The 13,245-nt window shown below is 39.3% G+C and overlaps 1 protein-coding gene across 1 annotated transcript in view; it reads left to right on the top strand.

The window, feature by feature from the left end:
- wwox (WW domain containing oxidoreductase) overlaps positions 1-13,245 on the top strand; it is a 158,013-nt gene that overhangs the window by 12,143 nt on the left and 132,625 nt on the right. The window contains exon 5 of the mRNA XM_028044352.1: positions 2,463-2,569. Coding sequence (XP_027900153.1) covers positions 2,463-2,569 — 107 coding nt within the window. The remainder of the gene's footprint in view (positions 1-2,462; positions 2,570-13,245) is intronic.

Here is a 13,245-nt window from a genome sequence, read left to right as displayed (position 1 = left end):
TATGGAAAACACTGGTGTTGATTAATTTCACTTTCATGGTTTGTACACACAACAAGTGAGTGTGAACGGTTGTTGTTTACCAGAAGCAACTACTCTTGTCCAATTTATACAGGCTAAAAAAATCATGCCATGTTTTTAAAATTTGTTCTATAAAATGTTGCATAAAGACTACTAAACAAGACTAGACATATCCTTCAATTGGTATGTCATATATCCTATCAATCTCTAGCTTTCTGCTTTAAAACTAATAATTTATAGGGCTCTTTGGTGCTCTCTCATTTTTTTATTTAAGAAATGATGTAATTTTGTACTTCCAAAAAGAAAGAAGACATTTTAGATAGTTGATGTAAATTGATTTCAATTAATATTTTTTTCCCCATGTGGAACTTCAGCACTCTTGAGTTGAAGGTAGATATGATAATAAAAAAACAATAAACCAACATCTGTTTTGTTTACAGCTGTGTTTGAGAAATAGCCTGAAAAAGTAAATTTTGTAGATATGAATGCACATGCTATTTGGTTTTCTACGTATACATAAGGATAAAAGCAGTTCATTACAGTTGTACATACAATCTATAATTTAGAAGAAAACAAAGCTTTCCCCATCTGAAAAAGGCTCTTTTTACTCGAATTGAAAATTTTAAATGTAGCATTTTAGGTCCAGCTATTACGTCGGACCAATAATAATAAAAAAAAAAAATACGGAAAATGTATTTACTCATCCAATTGAGTTTTGAGAGACTGAATTTTTTCTATCCAAGTGTTATAACGTTGCACTGTTTTAATGTTACTTTTCCAATGGAAAGATGATTATCAGGAAAAAGTGTTGTTGTTTTTCCAGATGGTCAGCTCTGAGCTTGGCCAGGATAAAAGCATTTTATATGTCCTCCCTCCATCAGCTTACTCAGCGGTCTCCAAATATGTTTGAATGTTTTCAAACATATCACTCAAAAGTTGTTCAAAATTTCAAAAATAATACATTGGAAGGATTTGCCAGGTTTTAAGTGTGTATCTTTACATGGTGTATTTCTGTTAGAGAGGGTAATAATTTTTCCTTTACTAATGCCTGAAAAGCTGAAGTATGTTTGCCTAATTGCTATTGTTTGGTGCTTCTGAACATTAAGTGCATCTGTGGCTGAAGATGTAAGAATTTGCACTTATTTTACTTGAACTGAGCCAGGTTGGAAATGAGTTAATACATGTATAAACATTCTGAGAATAAATCTTCTTGGTCCTACTGCTATAAATATAAAGCCACATTTTACCCTGTGTGCAATTTGTATATTTTTTGGCCACATTGTTTTTATTTTTATGTCCATTTCTTACCGCTGAAGCAATCTCTGCTGTCAGCCACAGTCCCCTCCGTTACACCTAATAAGGTGTCACATAATTTCATTTCCATGCTTCACTTGTCAGAGAGGGATTCCAGTCCTATTCCAATTTTGAGTTTTAATAGATATTAGTCCTTAACACTCTTCTAACAATTAGGCCTCCCAGTTTTGCTCTTAATGAAAATCAGATTAAGACATATAATCTAATTACAGTTCATATTAATTCACCCTCTGATGCACTCTGGCTACTGCGCTGGCCCTCAGTTTGTCAGTCAGGAGCCGCACCCTTATTAAGCATACATAAATGTGTAGTAGTTTGTGTTTAGACTGACTTAGTGCTGCTAAACTTCTCCTCGATGTCGTGAGAGATAGTAAATGTCAAAAGGAAATAAAAATATGGCGAAGGGAAAAGTTGATTTCATAAATTAATTCAACCTACGGAATGAAATGACCCATTTACACTTGTAATTTAGAAATGAACTTCTCTCTCTCTATCTCCAGATTTTGTCAGTTTTATCATGGTTACATGATTTGGATGGAGCCATGAAGCGGAGTCGGACTGATAAATTCTGAGGGTATCTGCAGACCCTAGTTTCATAAGAGAAACGCACTTATCAGAGCCCCTTTTGATGTGCTGGAATATCACACTGTGATTTAGTTTGAACGGCATGTCTGTTTTCATTTGCCTTCTCTCATTATAAACCATTTTTTCTTAATTACTGCCATCACTGCGTAATTATTAACATAATTAACAGCTGATTCCCCTCCTTCGTAAACCGGTGTGAGCAGCGACGGGTTCCCGGGAGCTGCCGGGCCAGAATCAAAACTTGATCTGAGATGAGAGGGCGAAGTCTTGAGCCACAATGATTCAATCAGTTTCATCACTTCAGAGAGAAATGATTATCTCCCACTGCTAGACCACTGAGCTACTCAATAAAATAAATTATATGGAAAATTGATGAAGACTTTAGTTTGCACCCACACGCCCCTCCACCACCTTATTAGATTCAGCCGCGTAGAATCAAAGATATTTTCAAAATGAAACTAATCTTTGAAGAAATGCTCGCTTTTCAAATCTTTTTAAATTTTTTTTTACTACCTCCTACTTTTGTCTCCTCTCTTCTGTCTCAGGCTTTGAGACGGCCAGGTCTTTTGCTCTTCACGGAGCTCATGTGATCCTGGCGTGTCGAAACTTGTCCCGGGCCAGCAGGGCAGTTATCCTCATACAGCAGGAGTGGGTGAGTAGGACAGCATCTGTCAATGAGCCTTGAGATTTGACTATGTTACTTTTATTGAATCCTTCAAGCAGACATGACCTGTGAGATGGGGACCAGTTTATTTAACTATTTTAGTATTTTGAATGACTGGAAATGCTTTACAATGAAGGCTAATTATCAGGTTAGTAAACACTTCTGACCTGGAGCAAAATCAGGCAAATCGAAAAAGCAAACAAATCTGACCAAAAGTTTAGAAATCTGACAGCATTTGCTGATTAAAGATCTTGAGGTGTTAACATAATTCTTTTTTTTTTGCAAAATAATTGTCATTTAGAGTTATAAATTGCTTGAATGAGAAAATAAATTTGGAATGAATGAAAAAAAAAAAAGCATGCCTTTTTAAAAATTACTAAAGGTTAAGTTCATACAAACACAGCTCTCTGGAGCAATGCTGATTCCTCTGTGTCTCCGTAGAGCAAGAGTTAAAGGGATGGAGGGAGGCGGAGGGAGGAAGTAAATGTGAAAGGGCATCTGATAATTACCTGAGATTATTGCTCTAATATCGCTGCACTTGTGACATGTGCCCAGATTTACGAGTTTGGGAAAATAAACAAGCGAAATGTGGGTGCTGGAGCAGAAAGAATAAGCTATTAGTGCTGGGTTGATTACAGAGAGCAGGACTTGAAGATGGAGGAGAGTGAGTGGTTGGCGCAGATATGAGAAGAAAGGCTGAGAGGGAGGAGAAAAAAGGGGAGCTGGGGGTGCGGGGGGTTAGAGTGGGAGACAAACGCCTTTAAGCGTGAGTAGATCTACAGTGTTTAAACTCGCCAAAGTCTCTAATTGAAGTATGCCCCTGGGGCTGTCAGTGCTGCTCCACAGTGTGAAATCCACTGCTTTGTTTAAATGAGTGAGGAAAAGCTCTCAGTACCAGATTCTGTGCTACAATTGATTTTCAAGCTTTGCACCTGCCACAGATTCATCCCAGATACTTAATGTGGCTAAATTAACAAATGGAAGCAGCTTTTAAAGCATAAGTAAGTGTGACCTCTTGAGTGTAAATGATAATCTCCCATTTTGTGGTAAATTGGCAAGTTGCGCGTGCAGATTTTTTACAAATTTAACAATCGTATAAAGAGTCTGACTCTTAGAGCATTAAATTAGCATTTCTGAAGCTGCCTTCGTTCTTCCTCCTCAGGAATCCCCCCTGTTAGAGGCTAATGAATTAAAGTCACAATATCAGAATAAATCTTGGCCACAAATTCTGCCCCTTTGGCGACATTATTAATAGATTCAGGAGAAGAATAGAGAGGAGGATTAATCTTTAAGGTGATGGATGGCCTCTGCTTACCTTCCCATGCTCCTATGTTAAGGTCATTTTGATAAGTGAGTATATTTTGGGGGTCCTTTGCAGAAAAGGTCATCATATCTACTTCCAGGTCCCTTGCAGAGTTCCACTCTGGCTGCCAGAAGTGAAGCCGGCGTCCCGATTGCGGGCGACCTTTGACCTCTAACTGCCTGCTTACTATTTCTTGAAACGCTCATCTTACTGACTGTGTGGGATTGCGTCGCTTCTCGAAGGCGATTGTGATTGCTTACTTGAAGTTTAGGGCGATGTGGCACAGCGCTGCCCTGATGTTCTGACAGTGTGGTATATTAGTGGGGTTCATGACGAATAGTGGGCAGGTCAGAACGGCTAGGAAGAACGGGTCAGAGGGCTCATTCTTCCCAGCAAACGGCGCAATGTTCAGTATAATACAGCACAAAACAATAATAGCTAACAGAACGTCTGGTAATAGGGAAAGTAACTCTCTGACTAGTTTCTAAATTAGAAGTTTTGTTTTATTTGACACATTTAAATGTTTATATTTTTGATAACCTTTTTATAATTGTGTCTTGAAAAAATATTAATATAGCCTACTAACTTTTTCACATTTTGTCTTGTAACAGCCACTAACTTCGGAGAGTTTTTTTGCATGTTCTATGTGGTAGAACAACACAAAATAGTGCATGAAGGGAAAAGGATGCATAGTTTTTACTAAAAAAAAGGAAAGTCTGAAAAAGTGAAGCATGCACATATCCTTCTGCCGTAGTTACCGCTGTAAGTCCCTAGGGATATCTCTGTATTAGCTTAGCAAATTATAAATTAAAATCTTTGCCCTTTCCTCATCTTAAAATTTATCATGGTCAGTCTGACTGAAGAAACACTGTCTGCAAACATCAGTCCTAAACTCTACTAACTGATTCTCAATTAGATTTAGGTTTGGATTTGATTGGGCCCTTCCAACACATGAAAAGGCTTTGAGCTAAACTGTTGTAGCAGGGTTTGGCCTGTATTTTCCATCAACTCCAACCAGCATCCCTCTACATCCTGCAGAAAAGCATCCCAACACCATATTGCCGCCACCACTATTTTGTTCATTTTCTTCCTCTAATAGCCTTTTGCTTTCAAGTGAAAAAGTTTATTTCTGGTTTTCTCATACTAGAAGACATTATTTTAGGTTTGATGCTTCCCCTGTGTGGCTTGTGGCAAACCTTAAACCTGGTTAAGGTTTTGTACTGTTCCAGATATGTGGAGTAGACTACTTAAGTTATAGTTCTCACCTGAGTTGTATGTCCCTCTTCTTTTTCACAGTTTTCATGAGTTATCCTGGCTGCTTTTCAGATTAAAAGAATTTAATTCTACACAGAATTAACAAATATAACATTTTATTTGATTTCCGTCGTTGTCTCATTGCAGCTGTCAAGTCAGACCTTTCCTGCAGGATGTTGGGGAATTCGAAAAGACAGAGAAGGGAATCACTCTCATTCTCATTGGGTTTTAGAGTCAATCTGATTCTCACTGCCTTAATGAGGTTAAAAAGTTATATATAGTATATATATAATTGAAGTAACATTAAAACCACTGTGTGAAGCAGAGGCAAAAAACTAAAGCCAATACATGCAGATGTTTGTATAGCCTGAAACACTGATTAATTACATTAATCACAACATGTTTTACATCCCGGCGTCTCTCTCTTTATATTAGCTTTAACTAGGATGCAAGCCTTTCATCTCTGCAACTCTTGGCCTTTGCTGTAACTGCATACTTTTTCTCGTGGCCCCTAACCTTTCCATTTCCCATTCCACTCACAGCACTAGCAGGTTAAGTTGCTGGTTAACAACTAAAGTGTTGCCTGCGTGCTGGAGATTTATTTTTACCGATTGCTTTTAAAATTATGCTTATCTTCCCTCCAATGTCTTCCTCAGAGAGTTGTAATGGATTCCCCAGAGAATCAGGGTGCTGCTTTGTGGGCCAACCAAAGCCCTTGGCCCCTGAGTAGAATACAACGCACACAGATTCACTGTTGTTCCACTGTCTTATTTTGTAATTTCTTTCCTTTTTGCTAATCCAAAATGCTCATTTCCCCCACTGCCCCATTGTACAGCACATGCTAATGAGATGCTTTGTAAGGGCGTTAATTAGCGAGTTAGTCGCTGATTGCTGTGCTTGTTTTTGTTGTTTGTGTGTGTGTCTGTGTTTGTGGCGGGGGGTATTAATATGGCTGCATGCCGCTGAGGAGGGTTCTGTCAGGGTCTGCTCTGGAACCAATTAGGCTAAGGCTCGGTGTCCACCGAGGCTGCTGGGAGGGGAATAAAGAACCTGCTGCTTGCAATGTCAAACAGCAACATTAACACAGGGCATAGAGGCAGAGCGAGACGGAGCTGATAGGCGGCCGCCATTTATCCTGAGAAAAATACTTACTGTTCTTTATCATATATGTTTGTGGTATTGTGTATCTGATTATATTTTGGGATATTATACTATATAAGATAATACCACTTGTTTATGGATCTTGACCAACATGGGAAAGTGACTAAGTTCAAGATGAGTTTCACATTTCTTCAAAAAATTTTTTTTTACCTTCACACATGATTATGTTTGTTATCATTCTGTTATCTTACATGCCTCATTTGAGCTGATGTTTTTTTCATTCTTGAAATTTGCATAGCTATCTGAAAACTCTGCCTAAAGTTTATAATCAACATTAGTATTTATATTTGAAAATGGATAAAGGAATCTGCATGGAATAAATCTGGACAATTATATTTTGACATGAAAAGTCGAACAGTAATCCTGGGAGAGCGGAGCGTCACTTGTGTCCATGCTTTTGTCCATTTGCCTGCTGTGTAACCTCATGTGTCAGTCGGACAGGCCCTCTTCCCCATCGGCCACCATGACACGCCGCACCACAGCCACACTCCTCTCGCTGAGGCCGACAGGAAGTGACATGTATGAAATGCTGACCTGGTTAGTTGTGACCCCTCCAGGCTTCAGGATGCTGCTCTTTTTTTTTGCCACCATTCCTGTAACTTCCCTTACACAATGACTTGCGTCCTCTCCACTCACCTTTTGGTTCTGACATTTTTTATTCTTTTTTTTCCTAAAATCATCAAGAAAAAGGAAGCCTATTTCCCAGGTCACTGAGCAGGCCCGTAGTGTCCACTAGATCATTGTTAATCCCTGTTATGTCTTACAGTATTGTAACTTAAACTTTTTTTATTTTTTGCCAATGTTATTTTACTGCCAATTTAAGTGTTTTGACATCTTTAATAAGATTCTTTTCACTTTTGTCATATAAACAAGGCTTTAACAGTGGCTTCCTCTCCACCTTCCTCCCTTCTGCCAGTCTGTTTCCAAATCGCATCCTGTAAATCAACAAAGGAGCACCGATTCTCCCCTTATTTGCAGAATAAGGCACTTTTAAAATCTGCCTCTTTCCTCGCATATTGGTGTCATGAGTCTGCCTCTCCAGGGAGACCTTCCCATCTCTCTTTATTTGCTTGTTTGTTTTCTACACACAGTCTGTCGTTGAACTGGGAATAAAAAGGCTCCTATGTCCTCAACTGTTTCCTATCTTGATACTGAAAGAGGACGAAAGATGGATTGAAAGTGGGTGCAATTGCGATTTCAATTTGAGGAGGAAACCCCCTTTTTTACACCAGATTTACCTGACTGCGATTTCTTCAAAACACAACCACACAAGGATGAGGAATTCTTTATAGAGTTACTCTGATACTTTCCTAAACATTTCTTTACATTACACAGGGTTGCTGCTTCAATGCCGCTTGTGGGAATACTGAACTAGGCTAAGTGTAGTACAGAGCGTTTGTCCAAAAGTGTAAGTCTTGAACACCTTGAAGTTTTCCAGTAGTAAGCATTTTTAGCACGCACGTCATTGTGCAACAAAAGTACGCATACACGCTCGGGTGCACACATACGCATGTGCACGGTGCCCACACCCATCCACATGGCGTTTATTTAAATGCTTGATTATGCATTTTGCATAGCTTTGGGACATGTATCACTCTTCCCAGACTGCTAATAAAGTGACCAGGGAGATGGGGAACCTAAATGAATCCTAAAGTGCCTTGCTTGCATTCCTCACTCTCTCCCTCTCCCTTGCTCCTCTGCTTAGTTATTCCAGCCCTTCGTGGAAAACCGCTCGCCGTTCGCCTCCGTTCCTCCTTATGTCTGTCTGCTCCAGCCAGGTGCTTTGTCTCCTGTAGAGGTGTGGCCTGCTCCTAATTGCCTGGACCACGATGAACTATGGGCGAACGCTCTGAGTGAAGGAGCACCATGGAGGAATAATTTTGAATAAATCACACAGTTAGCCCGTTGATATTTTCTGCTAAATAAGCAGTTCAGCAGCTGTCTCACAAGGAAGTGCTAGCGTTGGAATGATGGGTCACTTGCCATGGGTCATGTTTGGGAGGATTTAAATGATTTAAATGGTGTCACTGGTACTGAAGGGGACAGGCCGAGGAAGGATGTGTAAGGCAGCACCTCTTTGTTGTTTGAATCTGACAGATCCTCATCCCTCTCTCTTTCGCTTCTCCTTGTGAAAGGAGTACATGTAGCCCTGGGACCAGGGGCTTCTTATGATGGGAGAGGTGAGAGGTTGCCTGGATCTCTTTGGCTCTTTCTCTCCTCTTCCCTCTGCCAGCAGAGAATGTTTTTATTGAAGTCTGAGAAGTGCTGACCACAGAGAGACAAGTCCAGCATGCACTCTAATGTTTCAAATCAAGAGACGAGCCACTTGTAATAAGTTGCAGCCAAATAGACTGAGGCTACTTGATGTCTGCCAAACACGAAAACACAGTCATGTTGATTGCAAAAACCATCTGGCAACAAGGCTATAACATTTATTTGCAATTATACCATTCTCTCTTTGCACAAGTACTCAGAACCTCGGACTAAGTTCATATGAGCTTAGACTTAACTCTCTGTTTGGTGTCTCTGGGAAAAATAAAATGTCTGTGTGATATACTGTAGTTACTGACATAAACAATCTGCATAGTGATGTGTTTGTAAACAATTCAGTTTGCAAGGAACTGACACGTCTAGAAGGATGACAGAGTACTCGGATAGGATGAATGTAGCGATGTTGACACCAGGTAGTTGTTGAAGCATCTGACAGACAAAGAGGACAGCACAGAACATTAAATGTTATTACCAACACTTAGCAAGAGTTTGTTAGGGGTCACATTCTAAAAGGTAAAGAGACATATATGATGACTGCGCATAGAAAATCTTTTGAAAGCTGCAGGAACATCCCATTTTTAGTACTTTGCTACAGTGCAGTTTGTATCACATTAAACCAAGGGCACACCCTCTACTCTATCTTTGTTCCTGTTTGAATGCATAAAATGGAAAGAAATGCACTGTTATTCTGGTGTATCAGTACCTGGGTATGATGTAAATTCCAGATTTGAGCTCCAACTTCCAAAATTGTAATGATTGCATTGTTACAGATATTTTGCTATAAATTGTTACTTCTAGAATGTTGTGGAGACGGAGTCAAATGTCAACCCTGCCCATAACTGCTTACTGCTGTAGATTTTGAACACCTTAAAGAGTAACTAAACCCAAAATCAACTTTTGTTTGCAGATAAACTATAAATTGGTGCTTTAAAATCCTACCTGTATCTTACTGTCCAAATTGTCATATTTTCATGGAAATTTGTGTAATTCATCAAAATCTGGCCTACAACTGCCTTAGTGCTGCCCTCCTGTGGTTGGAGGGTGGCTACTGCAGTCGAATGTTCCCATTAATTACAATGGCACATCTTGGTTGATGTCTACAACACAGCTCCGTGTTCAGGTATGAAACCATCTCACTCAGACAGGACCCTGCAGCGAGTCAGGAGTTGGAGTTGCAAACATGGCAATCATTGACCAATAGCGTTTTTAAGTTTTACACATGTGTGATTCATTTAAAATGTGGACACCGACTGGAATGGGTCGCCTGTCTGCTCTTACTGCAGATGGTTTGCTGCAGGACAACAGTGTGAGATGGACTGCAGTGCTTAGGAAGTGGGAGGGGCTCACGGCAGCGTTCGCTTCTCGCTCAGTCAGGACAGTTACAGCAGAACGACTGGTGCTTCATGTCATGGTGCTTCATGTCATGCGTTCTCGCTATAAAGGTTTCTAGTAACAGAAAAAAGTTGAATTTGTTGGTAGTCGCATTTTTTAAATTATTTTTTAAAGTTTGCTAGGGGGTTTGGTTTGAAATGTTAAATATATTGATAAAGTCACTAAGTTAACAGTGGTGTTTTCCCTTATTCTGACCACAGCGCTGCTTAACCCCCTCTGCTTGTCAGTGTCTCTTGACTAAGCCCTCTATGGTTGAATTTTTCAAAAATTGTCTGGAGGTAGGGTTATGCTTTCACAGGCAGGATAGTTATACTTTAACTACATTTTTTGGACACACCTAAATGTGTCAATGTTTGACCCTTATCTTCTGCTTACCAGCTCTTCTGTCAGGATTCATGAGATTGATTCTTGTTGGAGTGCCTCAGGCTTTCAAACAATCGTGCACCGGGCAAAGCTATAATGAGCGTCTGGGAAGTTGTGTTCATGTTTTTGGGAATTTCACATCCAAGTTTGAATATCTGTGTGTTTTGTAACTCTGGTTTACAGCTTAATCAGTCTGCATAACCAAATGCATATTTATCAGAGAGAAAATTCATGCTCACAGAATCAGACTTTAGCCCATATATAATTATCAACCACACACACACACCCTTTCCCCCCCACACACACATGCAAACATGCCACACGTTCACATCCACATTTCATTAGTGAGGCAGATTCAGGCAGCAGTAGATTAAAAACAACGTGTGTTTTTACAGGTCCATGAATCAGGCGGAGGATGAGAAGGATTCATTTAGCGAACACCAGGCTTGTGGCGTAGTTGCCCTCACGTGACTAATGCCTAACTGAGATACGTTGATAGTGCCTTTTTATTAGTTTCATTCTCTTTCAACCCATTTTGAGGATCATCTTTCACCTGGTGATTGGCTCGCCGAGGAGGCTGCATGTTGTTTATTTTTGCAGAAGATTTTTTTTATTAAAAAGCTTGCCCCATTTTAACTGTGATTAAGGCTGCTCACTTGCAAATGCTCAGACCTACAGTAGAGAAATAATGCGTCCTAATCCTACACAGCTTCATTGATCTTGTGTCAACAGTATAAATAAGCCACTGTGTCAAGTTATTTTTACCTCGCACCTGGTATTTGGATGGAAAAAGCCAGGTCATATCCGTTTCTCTTTTTATCCTGTGTGCCAGCCCTCCAGTAGGACTCCTAGATCTAGAAGAGGAATGTTAACCTGTGTGTTCTGCTCATATTTTCCAAGTGGAACCTGTGTTTTAATGGTGTGTGAAGCACAAACCCATAAAATGTTTTTTTCATTGGCGTTGCTCTGAAATAAATGTGCAAGACTCACTGACAAACCACCCCCAGCTTCATTTTTAATACTGAATTGTCTGCGCTCCTTTGCAGGCCTAGAGGCCTGCTTATGTGTTTGTGTTTATAGTTGCGCAGCCCCTGGTTTCAGCCTGAGACCTGCATCGACACACAGGGAGCAGGTGTAATTTCTCCTGCACTAAAACCCCAACAAGTGGCATCTGGGGAGAGAGGAGCATATTACAGGTTCAAGCGGCTATGCTCCCTTTACCACAGAGAGCTACAAGCTCTCCTGACCTGTGACCAGGCTTAGCTCTGAATGTATTCGCTGGGGGAGGCTCAGAGGTGTCGGAACTACATCACTGTTTCTTTCAGTGTAAAGCATTTATTAGGGTTCATGCCTGTTCGGGGGGCCGCAGGGCAATATTATTTCCTGTCCTCCAGCTGAGAAGTGCGTTTCAGTGTGTGTGATACTGTAGAGGTTTTAGATAACCGGCTCCATATCGAAGCAAGTTTCGGGATTGGTAAATATATCAAATAACTGTGTAATAAAGTGTGGTGTAAACCAGTGAACACAGTTTGACCTCTGACCACTAATTCCCTAAGTCACAACGCCTATATATGTAGACCAGCGCAGCTGCACTGATTAATTCTGCGGTGGACCATGACGTAGAAGAGTGTCGTCTCAAACTTTCGGGGGCTCCAACAGTGATGTCCTCTCATGGATCTGGTTAGAGAACCCGAGAGTAAGAATAGTTACAGCAAAAGTTTGAAACCACTTTTAATTTCTTTAGATTCCTTCTAAAGAAACTTTTTTTTTCAATTTATTTTAGGTTTTCAGCCTTTATGATGCATTTAAGTGTTTTTCTTTGGATTTTGCCCATTTTCTTTCATTTTTTTTATCCAGTCCTAAGACATCTGTCTACATTAGACAAACCAAATATGAAGATCCTGTTTTCTAGACTAAGTCGAGCACAAATAAAAACAGAACCTGATCCTCTGTCATCAAATTTATCATTTACTTTATAGCAGGTTTTAAGTTAATATATTTTTAAAAATTCCTTTGTTGACTCTAAAATGCTATTTTATACGGTCAATTCACCCTTTGGGTTCATAATAGAAAAAACAAGAATCACACTATTTTCAACTTTCTGGTTATAACAAAGTGATAATCAAATGATGTTTTTCCCCCCAAAGGCACAAAAAAATTATGTCTATAAAAAACGTACATTTATGTTATGCGTAACATAAAACTTCTACAAAAAACCCCACCCACACTACCTGATTGCTTCTCATAAACAATAGCTGACCTATCATATTATAATAGCAGTTTGTAGCATAATTAAACCTTTCCCAGACTGCTATGCTTCAATTCAAAGTCCAAATCCATTGTTTGATTTAACACCTTTTATTTCACTTTTTTCATTTCAAAGTGAAAAACACCAGAGGAGTAAGAAGTGTTTGGCTGCTCTGAAATTAGTGGATTCAACCATAAATTAAAATGTGTCTTAAATACTTCATTAATGTTAATGTTTTCCTAAAAAAATTAAATTTGCTTTCTGAACTTGGAATTTATAAATTCCCATTGTATTTGGAGGATATAGAAAGTTTTATTTTAGCTGCTCCTTTTGTGTAATTTGTAGCCATTCTCTGTGGCAGCTTGTAAAATATTCTGAACTCTTATTTAGATTTTTATTTTCTTTTTCTGTTTTGATCTTTTTCCATTATACCTAATAACTCATTTGGAAATCAATAAATCTTGATCAGAAATCTTTTTAAAGGTAAAGATAATTTTATCATATAGGCTATGGCACATTTTCAGCAACAAGGCAATACAAAGTGCTTTACAGGAATCAAAAGGAAATACAAACAAAATCATTTAGGTTTGATCTCAACTGCAAACTCTTTCTTTTTACTAAAAACATTGACTTACGTAATAAAAAGCACAGCACAGTCCTTTGGGAAGGTAA

The sequence above is a fragment of the Xiphophorus couchianus genome, chromosome 2, assembly GCF_001444195.1.
Source record: "Xiphophorus couchianus chromosome 2, X_couchianus-1.0, whole genome shotgun sequence".
Lineage (NCBI taxonomy): Eukaryota > Metazoa > Chordata > Actinopteri > Cyprinodontiformes > Poeciliidae > Xiphophorus > Xiphophorus couchianus.
The sequence above is the reverse complement of the archived record's forward strand: the minus strand, read 5'-3'. Positions and strand labels throughout refer to the sequence as shown.